Source organism: Scyliorhinus canicula, chromosome 10 (genome assembly GCF_902713615.1).
Source record: "Scyliorhinus canicula chromosome 10, sScyCan1.1, whole genome shotgun sequence".
Taxonomy (NCBI): Eukaryota; Metazoa; Chordata; class Chondrichthyes; order Carcharhiniformes; family Scyliorhinidae; genus Scyliorhinus; species Scyliorhinus canicula.
Genome location: NC_052155.1, coordinates 154,835,696 through 154,863,457, shown reverse-complemented (window position 1 = coordinate 154,863,457; position 27,762 = coordinate 154,835,696). Strand labels below are relative to the sequence as shown.

General features: G+C 45.3%; 1 protein-coding gene across 5 annotated transcripts in view; it reads right to left on the bottom strand.

Annotated features, from left to right (window-relative positions):
* vps41 (VPS41 subunit of HOPS complex) overlaps window positions 1–24,060 on the bottom strand; it is a 224,865-nt gene extending 200,805 nt beyond the window's left edge. For 2 of the 5 annotated variants that reach the window (XM_038809937.1, XM_038809938.1), the window contains exons 1-2: window positions 22,158–22,234; window positions 3,348–3,386 (exon numbers count right to left, since the gene is read on the bottom strand). In XM_038809937.1, coding sequence (XP_038665865.1) covers window positions 3,348–3,386; window positions 22,158–22,223 — 105 coding nt within the window. In that variant the 5' untranslated portion in view covers window positions 22,224–22,234. Of the gene's footprint in view, window positions 1–3,347; window positions 3,387–19,879; window positions 19,925–22,157; window positions 22,235–23,898; window positions 23,926–23,979 lie in introns of those variants that run through there. The other 3 variants (XM_038809941.1, XM_038809942.1, XM_038809939.1) reach the window with 3 other exon arrangements.
* Window positions 24,061–27,762: the final 3,702 nt, after the last annotated feature.

Genomic DNA, 27,762 nt, shown 5'->3' with positions numbered 1-27,762 from the left:
CAGTATCAGAAAACCTGACACCTCTTTAGATTTAGAACATAGAACATAGAACAGTACAGCACAGAACAGGCCCTTCGGCCCTCAATGTTGTGCCGAGCCATGATCACCCTACTCAAACCCACGTATCCACCCTACACCCGTAACTCAACAACCTCCCCCTTAACCCTACTTTTATTAGGACACTACGGGCAATTTAGCATGGCCAATCCACCTAACCCGCACATCTTTGGACTGTGGGAGGAAACCGGAGCAAACCCACGCACATAGGGGGAGGACGTGCAGACTCCACACAGACAGTGACCCAGCCGGGAATCGAACCTAGGACCCTGGAGCTGTGAAGCATTTATGCTAACCACCATGCTACCCTGCTGCCCCCTTAGTTATGGTATCGGGCCAGACCCTCAATTTATAGTAGGAAACCGGGTGAGAAACCCCAACAATTTTTCAATTTGTAAACTGTGAGGAAAGGATAGTTCATCTCCAGGAATGATTTCACTGAAAAATACGGAGTTTTTGTATTAAACACAGGTGGAGAAGGTACGGCATGCTTAGCTTCATTGGCCGGAGCATTGAGTATAAAAATTGCCAAGTCATGTTGCAGCTGTATAGAACCTTAGTTAGGCCACACTTGAAGTATAGTGTTCAATTCTGGTCGCCACACTACCAGAAGGATGTGGCGGGTTTAGAGAGGGTGCAGAAGAGATTTACCAGGATGTTGCCTGGTATGGAGGGCATTAGCTTTGAGAAAAGAGGTTGCATAAACACGGTTTGTTCTCACTGGAACAATGGAGGTTGAGGGGCGACCTGATAGAGGTTTACAAAATTATGAGGGGCATAGACAGAGTGGGTAGTTAGAGACTTTTCCCCAGGGTAGAGGGGTCAATTACTAGGGGCATAGGTTTAAGGTGCGAGCGGCAAGGTTTAGAGGAGATGTACGAGGCACGTTCTTTACACAAGAGGTTAGTGGGTGCCTGGAACTCGCTGCCGGAGGAGGTGGTGGAAGTAGGGACAATAGTGACGTTTAAGGGGCATCTTGGCAAATACATGAATAGGATGGGAATAGAGGGATATGGACCCCGGAGAAAGTGTAGAAAATTTGAGTTTAGACGGGCAGCATGGTCGGCGCAGGCTTGGAGGGCCGTAGGGCCTGTTCCTGTGCTGTACTTTTCTTTGTTCTTTGTTCTAAAACAAACTTTAATATTAACACAGGATTAACCCCATTACCATGAAAGGGAAAAAATAGCTTTTCAATTGACAGTTAAACAGTTCGCAAGACAAAGGAAGGTCTTTCGAGCTTACTTTACAATCTACTTTTAAAATTTCAATAAAGCAACATCCAATACAGGTCAAATGCCATTTATAAAATAAAGTCAACATCTAGTGGCTTACAGAATTATTCACAAAGTCCTTAGAGAAAAGCCTTCAGCAGCGGCCTGAGAAACACTACTCCTCAGAACCCAGAGTAGAACTCTAAAATGAAACTAAAAACAGACAAATGGCAGGGCTGAAAAATGAAACTAAAAGCAAACCCAGCCCCACCAACCATGCTGCCCGTCTAAACTAAAATCTTCGACACTTCCGGGGTCCGTATCCCTCTATTCCCATCCTATTCATGTATTTGGCAAGATGCCCCCCCACCAGACCCTTTGCCCATCTCTCTAGTTCAGTCCCTCCCCTTACTATCCCTCTCCACCTATCCAAAGCCTCAGGACAATGGCCAACTGTCAACGCGAACAAGAGGGGGGACATAATAATTAATCTCACAAGTAGGCTGACATTAGCACTGCAAAGAAGTTACTGTGAACATCCCCTCGTCGCCACATTTAGCACCTGCTCGGGTAAACTATGCCCAAATTACCCAACAAGCACGTCTTTCAGGACTTGTGGGAGGAAACCGAAGCGCTCGGAGGAAACCCACACAGACATGGGGAGAAAGTAAAGACTCATAGGGCACCCCTGTGCAAGTGAAAACATCACAACCAACTAAATTTCAGGGAAGACATGCCCATTTGCCTGATGGCTTCACGTAATTTAACTCTTGGGAGTCCGCCTATCATTCTAGTAAATCTATGCTTTACTTCCTCCCACGCCATTATATCCTTCTTGAGGTATGATACTATCGTGGTTTTTTTCTTTTCCACAAAATAAAATCGGAGGAGTCTCAAGAGCAGAACAATTGTTTATTGACGAACGAATTGGGAGAGTACAACTTCAGAGAAAGACCTCTGGAACCGATTCTGCTCAATGCAAGAAATCGGGTATATTTATACAGTGCCGATTATGTAGGCAACAATATTATTTACATTTGATCATATCTGCTTTAACTTTTACATTAAACAAGTTACATATGTGCACACAAGCAAAGTGTTATCTACCTTTATCTACCCTTCATCTTGCTATGGATTCCTCACTAACATCCCTACTGGGTGCTAGGCCCGATAGGTGTGTCTGGTCCTTAGGTCAAGTTAGGAAAACATGTTGTTAACCTTTATCCAGACTACTTGTAGATTGTGTCTTAAGAACAAGCTGTTAAGGTCACTGAAAACTGGAACAGGTTGCTTGACCCTTATGCTGACTGCTGTAGATGGTGCCACATCAGCTTTTAGCGGGCACCTTTGTAAATTGCCCTTCATTGCTTTAGTATACTGTACTACATTATATAAATTAATATCCCAAAAAATAATCAATTGTCCTAATAGATTGCTCTCAGTAAACCCTAATAATTTGTCTCCCCACAACAATGCCCAGAAGTGCGCTGTGTGTGTCCAGGTCTTGTCTAACCAAGGCAGTTATGGCAACGCTTGGAGAGAAACAGAGTTAACGTTTCAGGTTTGTGCCTAGTCGTCAAAGAAGCATTAAGTTGGGCATCGGTACTCATGAACTGTTTGAGTGAAACTTCAAGGTAGGCATTCCTGGAACAGTGAAATAAACACAAATCCAAAAAGAAAAGCTCATGATACCGATTCTTGATATGGTTGGATGGTCCGGAGGAGGCGAGTAGCAGTGGAGTTGTACCCTGATGCTGGATTAAATGTAGAAAGCGGTCTCATGACTTAAAATTCAGGAAAATGGAGTACATTTGATGTTTCAACGACGTCCTATGCTTTAAAGCCCCCCCCCCCCCCCCTCCTCCCCCGCTGCAAGCCAAGCTCTCCATCCCATTATTCCTTACACCTATTCAATTTTCAACATTTAGCCTTCACTATCTAGGCACCTTTATCCATCCACCATTGTCACTCGTTTCTTATATGGTGCAATCGGTACTCACAAGGTTGATTTTTACTATTGCCAATGTTAGAGTGCTAACAGCGTTTTTATTAAAATACCTTTATCCGACGCAAACTTACCTCGGATTCATCTGTGGATTCTTCATAGTTTTGAGTCTCCTGTAATAGACAACACAAGACAGACCGGGATTAGAGTATGATCTCTGATTTAAAATGGAATTGGCTATTACTCGAAAAGGATGAATGCAACAGGATATAGGGAATATATAAAGAGTAATAGCTCGAAGGCTAGCACTGGCCCAACCAAGCATGATAGTCCAATGAACGTATGTGTTGTAAATTAATTGTCTTCAAATGCTGCATATTACCTGCCATTGTTGAGGGTTTAATTGAGAATTTTTTTTTATATTTAAGATTACCTTGGGCCTGCCGGAATTCATATGATTGGAAAGTAACGGTGGCCTTCAATTGAGTGGCTTGGGTAGACCACAGATGCCTTAACGTTCAAGCAAGAGAACGAATCGTAAGTAGAACTAATTGCATAGCAGGTCCACTGATACTGGTACTTCTCCTCCACCGCCCAACTTCCCCCAATTTCACAACCCGTTAGTCATCTGGCATCTTAATAGCAAGCATCAGGAGGCTATTTCACAATGTGGGTATCAATTGAGCCAAAGTTAAATCATGTGCACACGTACATTCAACCAGGGATCATCAGAGTGTAATCAAGAAATGCGGTGGTCTGCAGGTGAGACTGAAGCAATGCGGTTTCAAGACTCTTCTCCCCAGCATACTCCCAGCAAACGTACAAGTGATCGAAAACAAGCTGGATGAACTTAATGCTAGACTTATCTCTCAGAAGGAAGTAAGAGACTGCTGTGTGCTCTGTTTCACAGAGACATGGTTCACCCCCGCCTCACCGGACTGTGCCATACAACCTGAAGGCTTCGCACCACATCTTCAGGCAAAGCGAAGGGTGGAGAGGTTTGCCTCCTCATCAACTCCTTCTGGTGCTTGGATGTGGCGACCCTGGCACCTGCGGCTCTCCGGACCTGGAATAGCTGACCGTGAAGTGCCGCCCATACTATCTTCCACGCGAGTTCACTTGAGCCATCACAGCGGTCTACATCCCACCCCAGGCAGAAGTGAAGAAGGCGCTGGACAAACTGGACACAGTTCCAAAGGAGGCCTTGTTCATCGTGGCCGGGGACTTCAGCAAGCCAACCTCAAGAGTGTACTGCCAAAATTCCACCAGCACATCTCCTGTCCCACCATGGGCAACAACACTCTTGACCACTGCTACTCAGAAATCAAGGGCGCCTATTGTTCCTTCCCCCGAACGCACTTTGGGAAATCAGACCGTAAGACAGTGCTTCTTCTCCTGGCATACAAACAGAAACTCAAGCAGGAGAATCCAGCTAAGAAGGTCGTGCAGTGCTGGTCCGAGGAAACAGAAGAGCTCCTACGTGACTGCTTGGAGGCAGTGGACTGGTCCATATTTAAGAACTCCGCGACAAACTTAAATGAGTATGCCACCACCATCACAGACTTCATCAGCAAATGTATGGATGACTGCGTGCCAAAGAAAGCAGTCCGTACGTTCCCCAACCGGAAACCATGGCTCGATCGAGACTCCCTACTGAATGACAGGCGTTCAAGTCAGACGATCCTGACCAATACAAGAAATCCAGGTACGACCTCCGCAAAGCCATCCGAGATGCCAAGAGAAAATATCAGACCAAGTTAGAGTCACAGACGAGCTTTAGACTATCGGCGGTTGTGGCAAGGCCTAAACAACATATCGGGCTACAAAGCGAAGGCGAGCAGTATCTATAGCAGCAGCGCACCCCTCCCCGATAAACTCGATGCATTCTATGCTCAGTTTGAGCAGGAAACCAACGATCCATTGTCGAGTGCCCCAGCAGCCCATGACACACCCATACCCACTATCACAGCTTCCAAGGTCAAATAGGCTTTCCTGAAAGTTAACCCTCGGAAGGCGATGGGTCCGGACGGGATCTCTGGTCATGCACCAAGAGCCTGCGTGGACCAGCTGGCAGATGTGTCCGCAGATATCTTTAAAACTGTCCCTACTCCGCTCAGAGGTCCTCACCTGCTTCAAGAAGACCACCAACATACCGGTGCCAAAGAAAAGCCAGGCAATGTGCCTCAATGACTTCTCATCCGGTGGACCCGACTTTGTCGTAATGAAGTACTTCGAGAGGTTCGGTGCCAAAGAAAATCAGCAACGTCCCTCAATGACTACCGTCCGGTGGCCCTGACTTCAGCCGTAATGATGAGGTGCTTTGAGAGGTTGGTCATGAAGCGCATCACCTCCATACTCCACGCCTTGATCCACTGCAATTCGCATACCGCCGCAACTGGTCCACAGCAGACGCCATCTCCATGGCCCTAAACTCATCCCTAGAGCATCTTGACAACAAGGGATTCCTACATCAGACTCTTATTTATTAACTACAGCTCCGCCTTCAACACCATAATCCCAGCCAAGCTCATATCAAAGCTCCAAAACCTAGGACTTGGCTCCCCGACTTTCTAACCCACAGACCGCAATTAGTAGAACAAACAACACCTCCTCCACAATAGTAATCAATACCAGGGCCCCGCAAAGCTGCGTACTTAGCCCCCTACTCCATTCCCTGTACACATGCGACTGCGTGGCAAAATTTGATTCCAACTCCATCTACAAGATACGACCATAGTGGGATGGATCTCGAATAACGACAAGTCAGAATACAGGAGGGAGATTGAGAACCTAGTGGAGTGATGCAGCGGCAACAATCTATCCCTCAATGCCAGCAAAACTAAAGAGCTGGTCATTGACTTCAGAAAGCAAATTATTGTGCACACCCCTGTCAGCATCAGCGGGGCGGAGGTGGAGATGGTTAGCAGTTTCAAATTCCTAGGGGTATACATCTCCTAAACTCTGTACTGGTCCACCAACGTCGACGCTACCACCAAGAAAGCACGACAGCGCCTATACTTCCTCAGGAAACTAAGGAAATTCGGCATGTTCACATTAACTCTTACCAACTTTTACAGATGCACTACAGAAAGCATCTTATCTGGCTGCATCACAGTCTGGTATGGCAACTGCTCAACCCAAGACTGCAAGAAACTTCAGCGAGTCGTGAACACAGCCCAGTCCACCACGCAAACCTGCCTCCCATCCATCGACTCCATCTACACCTCCTGTTGCCTGGGGAAAGCGGGCAGCATAATCAAAGACCCCTCCCACCAGGTATACTCACTCTTCCATCTTTTCCCACTGGGCAGGGGATACAAAGTCTGAGAACACGCACGAATGGACTCAAAAACAGCTTCCTCCCCGCTGTTACCAGACTCCTAAACGACCCTCTTATGGACTGACCTCTAACAGTACACCCCTGTATGCGTCACCCGATGTTATCGTTACATTGTGTACCTGGTGCTGCCCGATTATATATTTTCTTTTATTTCCTTTACTTTTCGTGTACTTAATGATCCGTTGAGCTGCTCGCAGAAAAATATTTTTCACTGTACCTTGGTATTCGTGACAATAAACAAATCCAATAAAATAACAATAACCTGGCTAACTTTTCATTCAACAATTCAGAGCAAGTGCAGCCAACTCAGCACAGACTGGGTCTGTGTGGCACAGATGCTCACTAGATTTGCTCACCGAGTCAGAGCACGGGTTGGTGGGTTAAAGGGTTATGCAATTAACTGTATAAATACTGAAAAGTTCCAGAATGGAGGAGAGTTTGTGCAGGGGGTCGGGACTGAAAGCACCAGCAACAGCGCCGCTCCAGATAGCTCCGGGAAAATACTCAGGGAGTCCGGTAATAATTGCTTCATTGGAAATCTGGGGGCAGTTTCGCCAACACATCGGGTTGGGGGCAGGGTCAAGGCAAATGCCGATTAGGGGGAACCACATATTTGAGTTAGGGAAGTAGGATGGAAGTTTTCGGAAATGGGAAGAGAAGGGGATTAAGACAATAAAAGGTTTGTTTCTTAGAGGTCGGTTTGTAGGATTGAGGGAGCTGGAAGCGAAGTATGGGCTGGAGCAGGAAGAAATGTTTAGATATATGGAGGTTTTGCCAGGAAGGAGATACAGAGCTTCCCGGAGGAACCGGCCTCCACATTGCTGGAGGAGGTGCTGACGACAAGGGGACTGGAGAAGGGGGTAGTGTCAGCGGTGTACGGAGCTATTTTGGAAGAGGATAAGGCACCACTGGAAGGGATCAAAGCAAAGTGGGAGGAAGAGTTGGGAGAGGTTCTTGAGGAGGGGGTCTGGTGTGAGGTGCTCCGGAGAGTAAATGCCTCCATCTCATGTGCGAGGTTGGAGCTGATGCAGCTGAAGGTGGTATACAGAGCGCACCTCACGAGGGCGAGGATGAGCCGATTCTTTGAAGGAGTAGAAGATGGGTGTGGGTGTTGCGGGGTGGGGGGGCCCGCTAATCACATTCATACGTTTTGGTCCAGTCCAAAGCTAGAGGAGTACTGGAAGGAGGTTTTTAGGGTAATTTCCAAGGTGGTGCACGGGAAACTGGACCTGGGTCCCCGGGAGGCCATTATCGGGGTGTCGGACCAGCCAGGGTTGGAAACGGGTGTGGAGGCAGATATCGTAGCCTTCGCCTCATTGAGCGCCCGAAGGCGGATCCTGCTGGGATGGAGAGCAGCCTCTCCACCCTGTGCCCTGGCGTGGCAAGGGGACTGGTTGGAATACTTGACCCTTGAGAAGGTTAAGTTTGAACTGAGGGGAAGCTCGGAGAGGTTCTACAAATTATGGGCATTATTTATTATGCACTTTCAAGAACTGGATAACATTGAACATTAGTTGGGAGGTTTGGGGGGAGGGCAGCTGTGTATATTAAGGATGACTATGGGTAATCCCTGATTCCTTTTTGGTCATTTGTTTGTGTAAACATGCGGGCTGATGTTTGGGGGTTGGTGGGAGGATGGAATCGTTGTTATTGTTATGGGGATTGACATATCTGTTGCTGATATTGTTGGTGGGTGTAAATCCGGAAGAAAATGTGAAAAAGGAGAATAAAAATATTTTTTAAAAATAAAATAAATACTGAAAAGTTATTCATCAATAAAATGCAGACAAATGCTAATTTTGAATCTACAGAAGAAGGTGCACCGGTATTAATTTGTTTGGCTCCACGTATACTGTTTGCACGCACACTGTCAAAGCTTCATTTTGGAAATTGGATTTAACTGGCATGCTCAAAGCATTAAAAAGTTTCTAATTACATGCCATCATTATTTGTACCAAAGTGAGAATCTACTACATCAACAGTTTAATTGACTGTCCCGTTTCAATGTACATGAATCCATCTTCAAATGACCCTAGCTTTCCAAAAGGTAAAACAACAAGTAGTAAAAGACAAATTTAGGATGAAGATTTAGGATGTTCTTCACACAAAAATAGTGATCAATATATGGAATGGATTCCTGATGTTGGGAGGGCCAAAATTCCTTCAAACATTTAACGAACAGTGTAAAACCATGATTGGGGGTAGTTGGGATCTTTCTGGATGCATGCACTAAAGCTCAGAATTATAGAATCACAGCCCTTTTTTCTTGGAAAGAATTGTCCAATTTATTAGACCTATACCACAGCTCTATCTGAAGGGACAAGATGTATGGCAGCTAAATTTGCTGATAACAGCAAGGTAGGCAAGAAAGTGAGTTGCCATGAGGTGCAGAGAGTCTGCAAAGGGATATAGGTAGGTTATTTGAGCTGGTAAAAAGTTAGATGTGGGAAAATAGAAAGGTAGTATACCGAGTGCAGAACTCAATGGGATCTGGGTGTTTTCGTACATGAATCACAAAAATGTTAAGTTACAGCAAATGATTAGGAAGGCAAATGGAATGTTGTCATTTATCGCAAGAATGGAACATAAAAGTAGGGAAGCTTTACTGCAGCTGTACAGGGTACTGGTGTGATCACATCTGGAATACTGCATGCAGTTTTGTCTACTTATTTGGAAAGAACAATGTTAGAATCAGTACAAAGAAGGGATAATGCTTTGTCTTAAAAAGGATTGAATGGTTGAGCCTATACCCACTGGAGTTTAGAAGAATGAGAAGTGATCTTATTGAAACATACAAGATCTTGAGGGACTTGATAGGGTAAATGCCGGGAGGATGCCTCCACCTGTGGGGGAGGGGAAGAGAGACTAAAACTAAGGGACACCTTTTTTAAGAAATAAGAGGTTTATCTCTTAACGATGGAACAAGCAGAATTATTTTTACTCAAAAATGTCACTCGTCTGTGGAATGGTCTTCTCAGAAAGCAGTGGTGGCTGTTCTCTGAACTTATTCGAGGCGGAGTTAGATGGGCTTTTGGTAGACAACGGAGTTAAGTGTTATGGGGAGCAGACAGGAAAGTGAATCGAGAACACAGCCAGATCAGCCATGAATGTTTGAATGGTGGAGTACGCTCAAAAGGCCTACACCTGCTCCTTGGTCCGATGTCCCTATGTTATCCTTCTAATCCTGCAAATTAGTCCTCTTCTAGTACATGTCCAATTGGCTTTGAAAGTTCCGATGGAATATGATTTCACCACCCTTTCAGGTCATGCATTCATGATAATGAGAACCCTCCGAAATAATTTCGCCTCAGTTCCCATCCAGTTTTTTTGCCAATTATTGTAAATCTACGGCCTATCTTTACTGACTGGTTTGCTTGAGGAAACGGTTCACCTTACGTTCTATCAAAACCTTTGCTAACTAATGTCACTTTCACCAACTTCTCTACTTGATGGAACTTGATCATCAATGGTAAACCTTCTCTACAGCATCTCAGACATTGACTGCAGCCGAGGCCAAATTAAATGATTTTTAAAGGTATAGCACAATTTTAGTGTTGCTTTCAATTCTCCTTTTTACAAAGCCAAGAATCACAAACCTTCCTTTTCATAACGGTCTCATTAACTCACCATGCCAAGGCAGTACGATGGCATAGTGGTTCACACTGCTGCCTTACAGCGCCGAGGGCCCGGGTTCGATCCCGGCCCACTGTCCGTGTGGAGTTTGCACATTCTCCCAGTGTATTCGTGGGTCTCACCACCACAATCCAAAAAGATGTGCAGTGTCGGTGGGGAGGGACAGAGTCGGAGTGTTGGTGAAGGGGGGGGCCCAATAGGGCACTGCCTGAACTATCTACAGAGGCAGAAAAACAAAATAACCATCAATTATGATGTGCCATATTCTGGGAGATCCCCAGAGGGGGTGAGGGGCGACATAGTGTCAGGCAAGAGTGAGACCCGCACCCCTCTACAGAGCGTCCCATGGACCCTGCGCTCCCGACACTGGGCGGCTGACAGCCTTCAGACAGTCGCCCTCCGGGCCTGAATCCTCCACCATACCGACTGCGGCGGGCGACACGGGCCCACCAACCAACTCAGGTGCTGCCTTGATCCCACCACCGGGATCATCGACAGGCGGGATCTCCTCAGGCTCCTCCTGAGGCCCCGTGCCAGTGGGAAGCGGTGGTGCAAATGCTCCGCCCCCGCCGCATGGTCACTGGAAGGCCCCGAAAATAACTCCAGAAACAGGGCCGGGATGGTGGTAGAGGTGCCCAAAGACAGCGGTTGGGACAGAGGGTCTTCCAAACTATAACCCGCTAAGAACCTTAGAAGCAGGGGCTTGTCGCTGACCCCCTCCCCTGAGAAATTGAACAAATGCGGGGTGCTAAATTGTACTGGGTGGAGCGGGCCCTCTCGGGTCCCTTCCGACCCCGAAGCACCCTGCTCGGGGGACAGCAGCAGCTGCTGGGATTTCCTCACTATCCCCCCGCCTCTTTTCTTTCGGGGTCTGGGTGTGACGCGATGGAAAAGAACCTGCATTGACACCGTTTGTTGGGGAGAGGGTCACACGCCGGGAGACCTCTATCTCTGGAGGTCCCTCCAGGCTGACTCCTTGTCCCTCAATGCTTCTCTCCAGAATTTGTGGCTGGGACAGAGCACCCTCTGGTCTGAAGTCGCGCACATCACTACCGCCACCCAGAGGGGCCCGCGCAGAAGTGTCGCCGGGCCCAGCATTCGATGGAGAAATGTCACCGGGCTGAGGGTTTTGTTGGGAGATGGTGGGGTGAGGCGTAACGGCTGCACCCAGGTCAGTAGCCAGGGGCACTGGGTCAGTCAGGGGTAGAGGGTCAGAAGGACCCAAACCTGACCTCTGGCGAATCACCGTTGGTCTTCCTCTCCACCTTCCAGCTACGAGGCTGTCCCCTCACCTCCACGCCAGTGGAAGTAGAGGGGCCGGCAGCATCATCAGCGGCAGTGTTAGAGGTGGGCCAATTTTTCTAATATGTCCTACCTTCTTGCAGGCATGGCACGTTTCGTCCCCAAAAGGGATCTCAAAAGTCCCTTCCAGGACCTCCTCCCGGGCCAGGCAAACAAAGACCTGGTGCCGGAATGAGAAAATATGCTGGAGGGTGGGATCTTTAAGGCCGAGCGGGAGAGGTATCACCCCTGACCGTACCTCCCCCAGTTGATGGAGGTGGGCGAGGAGGAGCTCCGTGGGAATAAAAGGCGGGACATTAGAGAGGATAACTCTCTCGGCAGTGGCCTCCAGCGGGTCCACCGCCAGGCAGATCCCGCCCACCTTTTTCCAGGGCGAGGTGGACCGACTCAGCTCTTAAAAGAAGACAGCTTTGCCATACACCTTCGAGACCGCAACTATGGCCAAAGGGCCAACAACCTCAGCCATAGCACAGACGCAGGCCTCGATTGACATGGTGGGGTGGGTGTAGCACTTCACTCCAAGTTTTTGGGTCATGAGGTGAAACGGTGACCCAAGCCCAGGAACAGTGGGGAGCGTGGAGGCCATCACTCCCGCATAGGTGGCTGTGCGAAATTGCCCCTTAATTGGAAAAAAAGAATTGGGTACTCTAAATTTATTTTATTTTTTTTAAAACTCACTTATGCTTGTTCAAAGATTTCTGAACAGGCATCCCAGGTCCCTCTGCTCTTGCACAGAAATAGCACCCCCACCCCCTCAAATTAGAGCCATTGGAATTATAAAGCCTTGCAATGTTGTTGTCTTGAACCTTACACCTACCTATATTAAATAGTATCTGGTATCTGCTATGTGGGGGCCCATCTCACCACTCCTGCAATCTGCTATAATGGACATAAAAGCACAAGAACTAGTAGCAGGAGTTGGCCTTTTGGTCCCTTGTGCCTGCTTTGCCATTCAATAAGAGCGTGGCTGATCTGTATTGGATGTTTGCTTTTCTTACATATAATTACCTAACCTGGGTAAGAGAAAGGACAACTTTGAATTTTGTGGATGATGTAAACTTTGGGAATGTAGTAAATAGCTAGCTGTATTATAGCAGAGGCTTTGGACAACTCTTTTGTATCTGCCATCACAGCAGAAGACACAAAAACATTCCCAAGAATAGTAGAAAATCCAAGATATTTGGCCACAACTCCACTTTTCCGTCTGTCATCTGACAGCCTTGATTATGTTCAATGACCCAGCCTAGACTGCTTTCTGGGAAAGAGAATTCCAAAGACTAAATGATCCTTCGAGAATAAATCCCTCATATCTATCATTAATGGGAGATTCCTTATTTTTAAACTGTGGTCACGGGTTCTATCCCTCCACGAGGGGAAACAGCCTCTCAGCATCTACCCTCCAAGCCCCCTCAGAATCTTGCATGTTTCAATAAGATCGCTCACTCTTTTGAACTCCCAATGAATATAGGCGCAAACCTTCCTCATAAGAAAACTCCCCAATCCAGGATTCATCAGAGTGAACCTTCTCTGAAATGCTTCCAATGTAAACGCTACACAGCCACTTCTTTAAGACCCAAGAGTGCAGGCCATCAGGTCAGGGGTTTTGGCAGCCTCAAGTCCCATTAGAGTTCCATAACTTTTTCTCCAGCAATAAGTTCCATGCACCCTTATCTCTTGATTTTCTACTATTCTTGGGATGTTTTGTGTCTTCTACTGTGAAGAAAGGTGCAAAAAAAAGTTGCCCAAAGCCTCTGCTATAATGCTATTTACTACATTACCAAAGTTTATACAAAATTCAAAGTTGTCCTTTCTCTTACCCAGACTAGGTAATTTATGCAAGAATGCCAACATCAAATACTGACCCAGGAGGATTCCATTGCATACTCTTCTCTCTCTAGTCGGAAAACCATCCATTCCATTCACTCCTCGACCCCCCATCCATTAACCAATTATACACAAGCTACCTAAACTATCACTATTCCTTTTAAGAAAATTTGACAGAAATTAGAAAGTCCAAACTCAAACCTTAGTCTGAACTGACATCGGAGCTCAGTTTTGGTCAGACAGCAACTTTCATCTCCATCGAGACTTTTGAGCAAAACAGGAAAAATTGGAAATGCATTCTTCTTAGCTCAACGTGTTTTATTGTAGCTCAATATGTTTTATTGTGGATAAACCCAACAGTCTGCTCTGCCATTCAATGAGATCATGGCTGATCTAATATAATCCTCAACTACACTTTCCCGCCTTATCCCCATAACTCTAGATTCCCTTACTGATTAAAACTCTGCCCATCTCAGCCTTGAACATACTTAATGACCCAGCCTCTACAGTTCTCTGTAATAAAGAATTCCACAGATTCACTACCCTTGGAGAAGAAATTCCTCATGTTAAACGAGCGACCCCTTACTCCGAGATTGGTCCTCGACTTTTCTACAAGAGCAAACATCCTCTCAGCATCTACCCTGTCAAGCTTCCTGAGAATCTGTATGTCTTAATAAGTTCACCTCATATATAATTTCATTAGATTTTGCAATTTTTAACAAATATTGCAAAAAGTAATTAACAATGCAAAACAGGTACATTACAGAACAACAACAAATATAGGAACAAACACGACAGGATGAATTTAGAACAGTATACTTCAGAACTAGTACCTCCAGTTTAGATACCGGATCAATCCAATGACAGTTAATAGCAGGTTAAGGGGGAAAGGAGGATAAGGGCAACGAAGTATGAAACGATAACAGTACAGGCCACACACCTTAAGGTATTGAGACATCAAGACATATAATATGGCTCATGGAAAGCCCAACAGGAGCAGGTCAGACAAGATGGAGCCTAAAATTTTAAGATAGGGGTCCCATACTTTAGGATAACATCAGATGTAGAACGGATCACAGATGTCAGGAATTCCATAGGAATACATTCTAGAACTTATTTATGCCAGATTCGAATTGAAGGATATTTGCCACTAATCCAGGAACATAGGATTCAATTCTAAAGCTCTGTCAAAGATCTTCTCCAGCTCTCTACATCAGGATTGAATCTTAACATGGGCCCATACACAATGTATATAATCACCCTCAAATACTAGGCACTTTTAGGCACACCGGGTATATAGCAGACTCAAATCTGTGTCTAAGATTAGGTGTGATATGCAAGCTGTGCAGTATTTTAAACGGTCTCCTTAATTTTATTACAAACAGAAGTTTTACTGCCATAATTCCATATACTGTCCCATGTTTCCTCAATGTTAGTTGCCAAGTCTTTTTTCAGAGACCGCAAAGTACCCAATGTACTAATGCAGGATCTGGAACATGCGGTAACACAAAATTTGCTGATCAACTATTCAGGCTCCACTAAATTCAAGATTTTCCCACGAGGGAAATAGAGGAGTCAAGACACAAAGTTGTCTTAAGAATAAAGTTGTAAAGGCACTAAATAGCAGGAACCTAGACATCCAGATTCCACACAATACATCGTCTGCGTAAAGCATCATCTCGTGCTGCTTGTCCCCACACTCCAGCCCTAATATTAGGGAGTCCCACGCAATAGACTCCACAATGCCTCAATAGCCAGTGTGGGCAGTCCTGCCTGGCCCCTCTCAATTCATTTTTTCCAATTAAGGGGCAATTTAGTGTGGTCAATCCACCTACCTTGCACATCTTTGGGTTGTGGGGGCGAAACCCATGCAAACACGGGGAGAATGTGCAAACTTCACACGGACAGTGACCCAGAGCCGGGATCGAACCTGAGGCCTCGGCACCGCGAGACTGCAGTGCTAACCCACTGTGCCACCCCATACACATTCATTATTGAGACAGGTGTACCAGTCCCCTAACAATCACATACCTGCCACTCTTATCCTTACCACAGTTCTCGACCTTCAAGGGAACATTCTTGTTGACCAGGATTTCTCTCCCTCCCCCACCACTCGTTAAAAAGAGAGACAAAATAGACCTACCCCACCTATTCCTGCCTCAATTTTAAGTGCTCCCTGTCATTCAAGTCTCCTGAACAAGGTTATGTCACTTTCTCCTTCTTGAGGAAAGAGAGGATCTTTTTCCTTTCGATGGGATAATGAATTCCCCATATATTCCATGAGCAAAGTTTAAAATGTGTTACTGCTATTGCATAGTCCAGAAGAATAGGATAAGATTTTTGTACCATATTCGAGCAAGCGCCACATCCCCTCCCCATCTCAATTTACACCTGAGGCACCAAAATGTCCCTAACACAGTCCTTCACGGATAAAAGACAAGTCTGTACCAAGGCATGTATACAGTAAACATAAGAGGCACAAATATAATACAAAAAGAATCACAACCACAATTAAGGAACACTCAACAAGAGCGAGGACCCAAAGGACTATCCCTATGGCCATACTGTAATTACCAACATATCACCCTCCTCAACGAGTAGGAGATAGAGAGCCCACAAGGGAATGGTAAACAAATGCCTCTCGCACATTTTAAGCCAACCCATGAAGACCTTTATCCACCACCATCCTTCAGCACTGCCGCCACTCAATTCTGCCATGGTTAAGACACGGCTAATAAGACCAACGGATAACAAACATGTGGCACAACTACCATACATAAAGGTCAAAAATACATTCATCACAGGGCTCAAATATTAATATCTCCCTTTAAGCAAGAAAGATGACAATATAATCAGACAACCAACACAATTGATAGGAAGAGAGTCTGGATTAGAGATGTTGAGTGTTCCAAGTTCCAGACTATCAATCCAATTCCTTACCTTTATTGATTTAATGAAGGCCAAGGCAGTAGTCAATTATTGAAAAACGACAGAATCGAATCATCAGATATCACTTTCAGGTTTGCAGGATAATGCATAACACAAATCATTCCAGCTGCCTTAAATCCAAGCCTTGACACTGCAGCTGCGTCATTCCCGAAAAGTCCTGTAAAACGGAAATCCTCATTCCCGAATGGAGCCAGGCCCTGCCCCGCTTCGCCGTCTCCGGGACCTTTAAAATTGCGGAAGCAAATGATTACAGGCCTGGAACATCGATTGTCACTTGGCCTGAAATGCCCAGCTTTCATATCCTGCCCAAAGAAATGTCAGTCGATTCTCAAATAACTTAATAGGAGCCTTACCCTCCACTCCCTCAGGCAGACCGAAGACTGGAATATTCTTTCTCCGACCTCAGTTCTCCAAATATTCCAGGATTTCTGACAGGCCACATAGCTAGTTTTAAGGATTGAATACAAACTTCAGCTGAAGAAGCAACATTTTCGACATTCGAGATCCTTTCCTCCATAACATCAAGCCTTTTACTGGCATTCTGCAACTCAGACCCTTGAGCACTAAGGTTTTGTGTCAGTAAGTCGTCTCTGGTCAATAACTAAGCGAATGTTGTTAGTCATCATTTTCAGCACCTCGGAGAGCATCTCAGAAGGCCAGCTCAAGAGACCGCTTGAGGATCAAGTCGCCATATTGAAAATGCAGTTCCATCCCTGTGGAATCCAATTGCACCCTTTTATCATCGGATGTCTTCACATCTTTTGGCAGATTCACACCAATACTAATCCAGAAGGCCTCTCGGGACATATCAAGTGTTAATTCATGGTTTAGGCAAACCTGTGCCGGGCAATCAGGATAAATGACGGATCACAGAGAGAATGGCACCAAAGCCCACGGAAAAGCTATTCCCGCACCCGCATCACATGGTCCCCAAGGATGGCATATTTAAACAGGAAAGATTATTCAACTCTTCCAATAGTTTATTCTGCAGATCATCTGCAATCAACAGGATCACTGCATTTAAAAGGTCAAAGAATATTGTCCACTGTTGTGGAATCCCAACCTTGTTGGGCTCCAAGGTATATTTCATAAAAATTAACCTGATGAATGCAAAATAGAAAATATTCTGACTATCTACTTCCTCATGGCATTAATGATGCCTCTGCTATCTCTTTCTTGGATTATTTCAAAATATGTGGAAGCAATCCATCTGAACCATGGGTTTTATCCTCCAAATGTGTTTAGTTTATTCCACACATCTCTTTTTTTCATTTTAAATGCACTTACCTCATTACTCATCAATGCCATGTCTACTGTTCTATCGAACTGGCAAATGTCAAAGTAAAATAATAAATTACTTCTGCCACTCTTCTTTCAGAGCCATACATCGACTCCGGCCTCACAAGGGTTTTCAGAAAGTGAATTTACATTGTAATCGAAATGCCATGGCTACTTCATACTCAGATTCTGGTGCAGAACGTGTGGAATCCCTACAGCGCAGACAGAGTCTATTTGAGTCTGCACCGACCCTCCGATACAGTATCCTACCTAGACCCATTCCCCATCCTGTCCCCGTAACCCCACTACCTTTTGGACACTCGGGGCAATTTAGTATGGCCAATCCACCTGGATATATATCTTTGTACTTTTGAGAGAGTAATTCACGAAACATGTGAGATCTTGGGTTCCATAAAGAGGTACAGAGTACAAATGCAGCTAAGTTTGTTGACCTTTTAAAAAGCTCTGGTAACCAGAATATTGCACCCAATTGTGGTCACCGCATTTTATGAATGATGCGAGGGTTCTCAAAGAGGGTGCAGAAGATATTTACAAGAATGGTTCCAGTGATGAGCAGCTTTCTTTACAAGGTTAGTTTGGAGAAGCTGGGTTGTTCTCTTTGTAACAAAGGTGACTTGAGGGAAAATGTGATATATGTACAGTTTGCGACAGGTTTAAATGCTTTCTATTCATAAGACTGGGGAAGTAATTATAGTTCTATATTTGGTTATCAATTCATCCAAGAGCTTCCTCAGATACAGTGTGAATGATTGAGATTCCACCTCTTAGGGCAGAGGTTCAGTATATGGGTGATAGTCCAACTTGGATGGCCACAGTCACAATGGGAGCTGTTCCTCATGTTCCATTTATAGAGGAAGTGGCTTCATCTTTCTTGGCCTGTCCTCAAGCTGTGATGGGTTGTCCAGATTTTGCATGGAAGGCTGAAACCTGGGACAGTACTCGGGCCAGTTACCTGGTTGCAGTTGTTGCCACTAAGAGGTGGGGCTGTAATCAGTCTGTAGGGTGAGGAGTATGTTTCAATAGGGACTACAATATTTCAGTTGAGTGCATAGGTTTTACTACCATCCTCTAGTCAATAGGAGTGTTGTTAACCATCAGCTCATGTTCTTTGAGAAGGCTCTCTCTACGGCCATCAGGAGGTCTAATATGTGCCAGCACAAGAAGTTACTCCAGCTCTGATACGTTGGTCTCAAATGTCCGACAAATAATCCTCAGGGACAACAGATTTAGATAACGCAGACGAAGAAAAACCTTATCTTTATACAATTTGGAAATAGGACAGATTGCAGGTTGTGGGAATAAGAGAAAGAACATTTTTCATCCAGCACGTGGTGTGACCTGAAACACTCTTGCCAGCAAGGGTGATGGAAGGGGAAACGATATAATCCTGGCAGAACTGGGAGGAATAGATCAAGGGAGTGGGATTGACTGGATTGCTCCCCAGAAAGGAGGCATGAATGTAGTGGACTTGGATCATCCTGCTTTTGTGCTGTAATGACTGACTCTTGCATACTAAAACATCTTGGTTGACTCCTGGTAAAGGAAAATTAGATGCAAATCATGATTCTATCCACTAATAAATCCAAAGTTACTCTCTGCACTAAAAAGTTAACCAACATGGCAAAGTTAGTGTTGAGAAAAATGTAATATTCTGAACGAAGGGGATTTAATTGTATTTTACATAGTCATTTGTGCATTTCTACAACTATAGATGTCCAAACTTAGGTTAGAATTGCCAGGCAAGGTTTGATGGGCAGGTTTCCTGGGTGAATATCAAGACTTTGTGTACAGGATTTGCTGAGTTTAGAAGTTTACAAATGGAGACATTTTTTAATCAAACCCTCCCAGGTAAAATCAGTCCAGTGCCTCTTGTTGGAAACGCTGCCAATAATTACATACATAGCCAAAAATTTAATTAGCCGAGTTGAGGTCAGAAGTCTTGAAACATTAACTGTTTCTTTCTCCATAGATGCTACCTGACGTGCTGAGTAAATAAATTCAGAAAAAGCTGGAAATGATGAAATAGAAAGCGTTTAAATGATTTACTAACATTCCATTACTATAACCAAACCCATTATATATAATGACTGTACTAAATCCAGGAGCACTTTTTTTTTCCTTCATTCTATTAACGAAAAAATGTGGTTGAATTCCACCTTGAAATAAAGTAAATGTGGCATCTTGTAAGCTTCATAATGGACCAAATTCTGCTGAATTATGTATTTTATGCCATAAATGTAGTGTCAATGAATATAGGAGCTATTGCAATTGGCCCAATTGAGTTTTGACAAAACACAGGCAGGGATTTGCATAGCTGACCTTTATATGGTAGGACCCACCATGATGCATTTTGTCTCATTCCTCTAGGATATGGACTCTACCATCTTCCCAACAGCCTGAAGCTGTTACTTCAAGAGGAGATCAGTGTCCTGGCCTGTTGGAAGACCTTCAAAATAAATACTCTTCATTGATGTCTATTCTAAATGTGCCCTTTCCAACCCCTTGACCTTGCATCTTGCTGCTCTGGCACTAAGAGAGCGGTTCCATGTTTACTTCCCGTCACAGTGACGGTCTTCTATATCTACACAAGGTCCCCATTGAGTCATAATTGTTTGAAGAAAAGTGAAGTTTGAGGGCGAAGCTCATCTAGATGTACCTCAGAACTTACAATTGATCTCCTCAGTTAGACAAAATATTCTGATATTGTTTAATGCCATCAGGCTGCTGCAAAAATGGTTAAATCAGGCTACAGTTCGACTCTGAAAGGACACAATTTAATGAAGTACCTCATTAGGCTATCCTTATGGTATAAATGGAGCTTCCTCCTCCATATAAATTGTAGGGATGCTCATACTGTACTCCAAAGTCGAATAAACAGTCATCAATGCATTTGCAGACTAGATCTCAACAGCAACTTGCAGTTATACTTTTATTGCGGTGAAGGCAGTGGTGTAGTGGCAATGCCACTGGACTTGTAATCCAGAGTATTAGGCTCTGGGGGCAGGGGTTTCAAATCCCACCACCATTTAAATTAAATTAATAAATTAAGGATGAAACAGTAGTCTCATGGTGACCACAAAACCATAGCCGATCTCCACGAAACCATAGTTGATCTCTGCCCTTTACTGAAGGAAATTTGCATTCCGTACCCAGTCCGACCTATGCGAAACTCCAGACCCAAAGAAATATGATTGACTGTTGAATGCCCTCTGGCTGAGCAAGCCAGTTGTATCAAGCCGCTATGAATTCTAAAAGGAATAGTGAAACTGGACAGATCGCTCGGCAGTAAGCAACGGCACATACAGCATAGTCCTCCTCAACAACATCTGGGTACTGTGGCAGAATTGGGAGGGCTGTTCCCCAGACCAGTGAAGAATCAGACTGGCAGTGATACTCCAATTCACACCTTACAATGTCCCAGATACAAGAGTTACAACAACCAAGAAAATAGAGGGGAATACCCAAGGGAAACCAGGTTTAAACAGGAGGATACTTCCAACACAGTTTGGTGGAAGTTGCTCTGGGAGTCCTCATCATTGACTCTGGACCCTATGAAATCTCAGAATCAGGTCAAACATAGGCAAGGAAACTTCCTGATGATTATTACCACCCACCATTCTCCTCCCTCTCCCCCCACCTGCCTTAGCTGGTGAATCCGTACTCCTCCATGTTGAATACCACTTGGGCAAAGCAGAGTGCCAAGGGAACAGAATGTATTCTGGAAGGGGGTGCTCCGGTTACCTCCCACTGTCCAAGAAAGTGCAGGTTAGGTGGATTGGCCAGGCTAAATTGCCCCTCAAGTGTCCAAAAGGTTAGGTGGGGTTGCTGAGTTATAGGGATAGGGTGGAGATGTAGGCTTAAGTAGGGTGCTCTTTCCAAGGGCCAGTACTGTTCGATGGGCCAAAAGGACTCCTTCTGCACTGCAAATCCTATGATCCTATGAAGTTGTTAAACTCAATGTGAAGTCCAGGAGACTGTAACGTACCTACAGCCACTATTAGCACCCTTCTTAGCCTTAATCATCCCATTTACATTCCTCTGGTCTTTCTGTGCACAACATATTTGTTAATCTACACCTGTTGCTGGCCCCCTATACCATCTCCCCCTCCAAACAGTATAAATCTGACCTTATTTCAGTTTGCTCCAGCTATTGCAGTCATCCAGATTAAAAATGTTAGCTCCCTTCTCTCTCCACAGATGCTGTCAGACCTGTTGCGAATGATTGTACTTTGTTTTTATTTCAAATTTTATCAGCATCCACAGTAATTTGTTTTTATCAGAAGTGGGAACGTTTTGCAGATGACTGCACAATGTTCAGCACTATTTGCAAATCCTCAAGATGCTGAAGCGTTCAGTGTCCATTTGCAACACACTTGTACAATATTCAGGCTTGGCCTAAGAAATGGCAAGTAACATTCGTGCACACAAGTGCCAAGTATTGACCATCTCCAATACTGAATGGCACAACAACCACTGAATCTCTGACTATCTCCTGAGAGGTTACCACGGACCAGAAACTATAAACAGGACCAGCCATATAAATACTGTGTTCATAAGAGCAGGTCAGAGGCTGGGAATTCTGCAAAGAGTAACTCACCTCCCAACTCCTCAAAGCTTGTCCACCATCTAGAAGGCACAAGTCAAGAGTGTGATGGAATACCATTCGCTTACCTGGATGAGGGCATCCCCAACAATACTCAACCATCCAGGACAAAGCTTGATTAGCACCTCACCCAGCACCTTAAACATTCACACCATCCACCAGTCACAGTGGTAAGATAAGATGCACTTCAACAAAGCCCCTTCAAAAGCATCTTCCAAATCCACAACCTCCAGCACCTAGAAGGGCAAACACTGCAGATGAAAGGGAATGGCACTACCTGCAAGCTCCCCACCAAAGTCACACAACACCGACTTGTAACTTTCACCATTCCTTCGCTATTGCTACATTAAAATCCTGAAATTCCCTTTCTCACAACCCTGTATGTTTTTAAAATGAATTCATGGGATGAATTCACTGCTAAACCAGCATTTATTGCCCATCACAATGGCACAGTGGTTAGCACTGCTGCCTCACAGCACTAGAGACCCAGGTTCAATTCCAGCCTTGGGTTATTGTCTGCACAAGAGTTTACACGACCTCCCAGTGTGTGTGGGTTTCCTCCATGAGCACCTACACATCATTGGACAGTGGGAGGAAACTGGAGCACCCGGAGGAACCTATACTGACACAGGAGAAAGTGCAAACCCCACACATAGTCACCCGAGGCCGGAATTGAACCCAGGTTCCTGGAGCTGCAAGGCAGCAGTGCTAACCACTGTACACCATGTCACAAATCACTCTTTTGTGCAATGCATGACTCCAACCAGCAGAGAATTTCCCTCTGATTCCCATCAATTCCAGTTTTGCTAGAGCTCCTTGATGCTGCCTTAACGTCAATAGCAGTCACTCATCTCACCTACAACAACATGGACTGCAGCAGTTCAAGGAGGCAATACATGCCACCACCTTCTCAAGGACGAACAGTAAATCCAGACCAAACCAGTACCATCCACATAGGGGATGAAATTCAGAGCTTCAGGCCTTGGGAGCTGAAAGCACAATTTAGGGCTGCACAGTGGTTAGTACTGTTGCTTCACAGCACCAGGGTCCCTGGTTTGATTCCTGGCTTGGATCAGTGTGCAAATTCTGCAGTCTCCCTGTATCTGTGAGTGTTTGCAGCAGGGGCTCCAGTTTTCCCCCACAAGTCCCAAATGCTATGTTATTAGGTAATTTGGACAGTGAATTCTCCCTCTGTGCACCCGAATAGGTGCCAGAATGTAGCGACTAGGGGCTTTTCACAGTAACTTCATCACCATGTTGATGTAAGCCTACATGTGACAATTATTATTGCAATCGGGTGCACACATGGAGGGCAATCGTGTGGAGTACCACCAAGACCCCAAAGGGAGGGGCAGTTACCTTTCACAGCTTTAGAACTTCAGCTGAGAACAGAGTATGTTGACTAGAGGGTGTAGTCCATGATGGGACAAGTGCACTGGTTACGGTGAGAACTTCCACCTCTACTAATTGGTGTCGAAACCAAAGCAGCCGCACAAACGCTGGTATTTACAAAACAGCTCGGGCTTTCTTCAAAACACACAATCAAAAGGTAAAGTTCTTGTAACGGCCATGACAGCGTTATCCCTGGAACAGTATGAGGCTGGACTGGGCTAATGGCTCTGTCTGTGGCTGCACTGTCAGCAGCGCCCTGAGGGCCCCTCACCAACCGACCAGTCCCAGAGCTGCGGGGAGGCAGCACCCCCCACGCCCCGCTTCAGGTCCTCCCCAATCTCACCGCTACTGACATCTCAGCCTCTCCTCCCCGGAGCAGACACGCACCGATTTGCACAGAGACATCTTGCACCCTTTTATTTACCTGTTCCACTTCCGCCATGGTGCTCGTGACTCCTCACGTCACGTGAACACTGAGGCCAGTGGCGCATGCGCGGCATTCGAGGGAGCTGCCGGGAGTTGTAGTCCATCTTGCCCCAGTTTGAAGAGGGTCTGGGAGAAGGAGGAAAGGTAAGGGCAGGGGGGAGGGGGCAGGGGCCAGGGGCCGACTACCAGGATCAGTTTATACCTATTATCCCTACTTTCTGTTTTCAATCTCTTGGCCAATTTCCTACCCATATCAATAGGTTATCTCCAATTCCATTCACTCTCATTTGTGTTAACAGTCTCTGGTGGGGAACTTTACCGAATGACTTCTGGAAGTCCATATAAATAGTAGACACTCTCTGATCCACCACTTTAGTTAGGTCCTCGGACAATCCAGAAGATTTGGTGTACATGCTGTCCAGTGGTTAGCACTGTTGCTTCACAGCATCAGGGCCCCAGGTTTGATTCCCGCTTGGGTCACTGTCTGTGCAGAGTCGGCACGTTATTTCTGGGTGGATATCCTCCGGGTGCTCCGGTTTCCTCCCACAAGTTCCGAAAGGCATGCTGTTAGGTTATTTGGACGTCCTGAAGTCTCCCTCAGTGTATCCGAACAGGCACCGGAATGTGGCAACTCGGGGCTTTTCATAGTAACTTCATTGCAGTATTAATGTATGCCTAATTGTGACAATAAAGATTATTATCATTATTATTATTATTACATATCCATGCTGATTCTCTGACCAGTTCATACGTGACCCTAATTGCCTTCTCCTTAAACTCGAACTCTTTCAAAATTCTTCTGCCAGTATCCAAACTTGTGCTAAGTACCAATAAGTTATCACATCGGCTCATTGGCCGACATTGATTCCTGTTCCATCAATGCTTTGATTTTTAAATTCTCATCCTTACGTTCAAATCTCTCTATATCCATGCCCCTCAGAATCTCTATTGCCTCCACTGTCCTCACAACTCCTCAAGTGCCATTTTCATTCAATTCTTACATCCCAACTTTCTTCACCTGCTCTTGCCAACTGCGCCTTCAGATATCTAAGTCTTAATCTTGGAATTCCATTTGTGAACCTCTCCACCTTGACAGTTCTTGCTCCTTTAATGCGCCCCTGAAAATCTACCTGTTTGATCAAGTATTTGGTTATCTGTCCTCATACCTTCTTATGTGTAGTATCACGTTTTGCCTCATAATGCTCATGCGAAACACTGTGGGATATTTTACTGTTAAAGGTGCTATCAGTGGGCAGCACGGTGGCGCAGTGGTCAGCACTGCTGCTTCAAGGTGCAGAGGTCCCAGGTTCGATCCCGGCTCTGGGTCACTGTCCGTGTGGAGTTTGCACATTTTCCCTGTGTTTGCGTGAGTTTCGCCCTCACAACCCAAAGATGTGCAGGGTGTGTGGATTGGCCACGCTAAATTGCCCCTTAATTGGAAAAAATGAATTGGGTACTCTAAACTTCCAAACAAAAAATGCAAGTGGTTGTTATGCATTTGCTTGACTGTGTGTGCATTTTTTGATTGCTTGTCTAGATGAACGCTGAGTTCATTTTAAGTAGCTATCGAGGTTTAAACCATGGTCACTGACCCAGAAGATGGGTAATGTGCCATGAGCAACTTGTGCGGGTAGGAAGGCAGAAAGGTCCAGCATTTTTTGCCAGAAAATGAAATACACCCAAATAGACCACTAGCTGCAGGAGTAGAATGCATGATGCTGATCTTGAAAACACGACGGGACAGATTCCTCGGCTAGTAATCCAGAGGCTTTAAATCTAAATCTAAATTCAAGTAACTAAATGCACCTGGAATAAAATGGTGGGCATGGAATTGTTTATCAAATTGTTTTCAAAACATTAACTGGTTCACTGTTATAATTTCAGACAGGAAACCTATCATCCCAATCACTTCTGACGTCATCAATTTGAACAATCGTTAAACATAATAGTCAATAAGGTGAATGTTTCGGAGAATGTCGATTTCTGTAGAGGCTGTAGGAGTGTGAGTGTGAGTGTGAGGGGATGCGTGAATGTGTACATGTTAAAGGAGATGTTTGTAAATGTGTGCAATGGCTGTGAGTTTGAGTGTGCATATAAGTGTGTGAGGGTATGTGTTAAGTGTTTTTTAATTTGTTCTTGAGATGTGAGCATCACTGGCAAGGGCCAGTATCTGTTGCCCATCCCTAATTTCCCTTGAGGAGTTGGTGGTGAGCTGCCTTCTTGAAACAATACAGTCCACATGGTATAAGTACATCAACAGTGCATAGCATGTGGCATGTATGAGTGTGTGTGAGAGTGGTTAAGATGAATGTGTATGACTGTATACACATGTGAATGTATATGATGCATATGAGTATGCAAATGGGAATGTGTGAGGGTACATGCATATATGTGAGAGGTGTGAGAGAGTGCGTATCAATCGGTGAGAGTAAGGATGTGTGTGTCGTGTGTAGCCACCTGGGGTGGCCACGTCCCGATTCCAAAATGGATGCCCGCAAAGAGAGCAGGGAAAATTGGACTGCACTAGGGAAAAACAAGCAGGTGCAAGATTTCCTGTGTATTAAGATTTGCAGAACCCAGACAGAACTAAAACCAATAGCCATTTACATATTAATGAGCTATCTCTGGAGACAAAAAGGAAACATTGAAACAATCGAGACCAGGACAGACTCCCCGCGCCAGTGGAAGCTAAAACAAAGGCAGGCCAACGGCCACATAGGGCCCGCCCAACGATCAGGGAACAACTCCGGTATTGGAGAAAATCAATACGAACGATTGGGACATGGTCCAATTAATTGGGACCAAGTCCGGGGTCCGCCCAGAAGGGCGCGAAACCCCTGGGGACTATAAAGCAGAGTCCCCAAGTTCAGTTCGTTCTCTTGAAAGCTCTTGGAAGAACTCTCACCTTGGCTTTGGCTCTCAACAACGAGAGGCCCGCCAAGCACCAGCCAAGTAAGTCTAAGGTCAACGCACGCTACGGGATAGACGCTCCTAGCTACTATTCGGTACTAGTTCGAAGCCAGCAGTACCAGAACCGGACAACGGCTATTGTTCCTCTGACTGAGTGGGCCACTCGAAGCTAAGTATAGGCTTTTAGTAGTAGTTGTAGTTTAGCAAGCAGAATTTATGCATGAGTAAGAATTGACTGTGTGTATAATAAATGTGTATTGATTTCAAACTTACTAACTGGTGTATCGAGTCATTGATCAGTATTTGGCTTTGAACCCTGTGGTGGTATCAGAAAGATACCTAGCGACTCTTGAGCAAAGGTAATTAAAACAGAGCAAATTAAGGGAAAGCATAACGAGCAACACGTGTATCTATGTATGTGAGAGGTGTGTATGAATGTCTTAGTGCGAGGATATGAGTGGGAATATCAGGGTGGGTGGTACATGGAGTGGTGTAGGAGTCTTTGAGTGTTAAATCGAGTGAGTGAGCGCAAGGGGTATGCACGAGTATGATATTGTGTGTTGGGCTGAATTTTGAGCACATGACTCAGGTCTTGGTGGCGGCACTAGATATGGGTGCTGCACGAGAGCAATGTGGCCAGTATATCATGATCATGGGGTGGCTGGCCAATTAATGGGCGGGAGGTACAGGGCATGTCGAATGGCCATCATCTGATGGAGAGGCTGCCCCCATTTTTAAAGGCCTGCCAGCCTTCATTTAGTCCTCCCTGTGTGTTCTGATCATCACAGCAGCAGTCCTGAAGCACCCTTTGCCTCTCATCTGCATCCCTCCAGCTTGGTGGCAGAAATTAAAAAACCCTGAAGATCCTTAG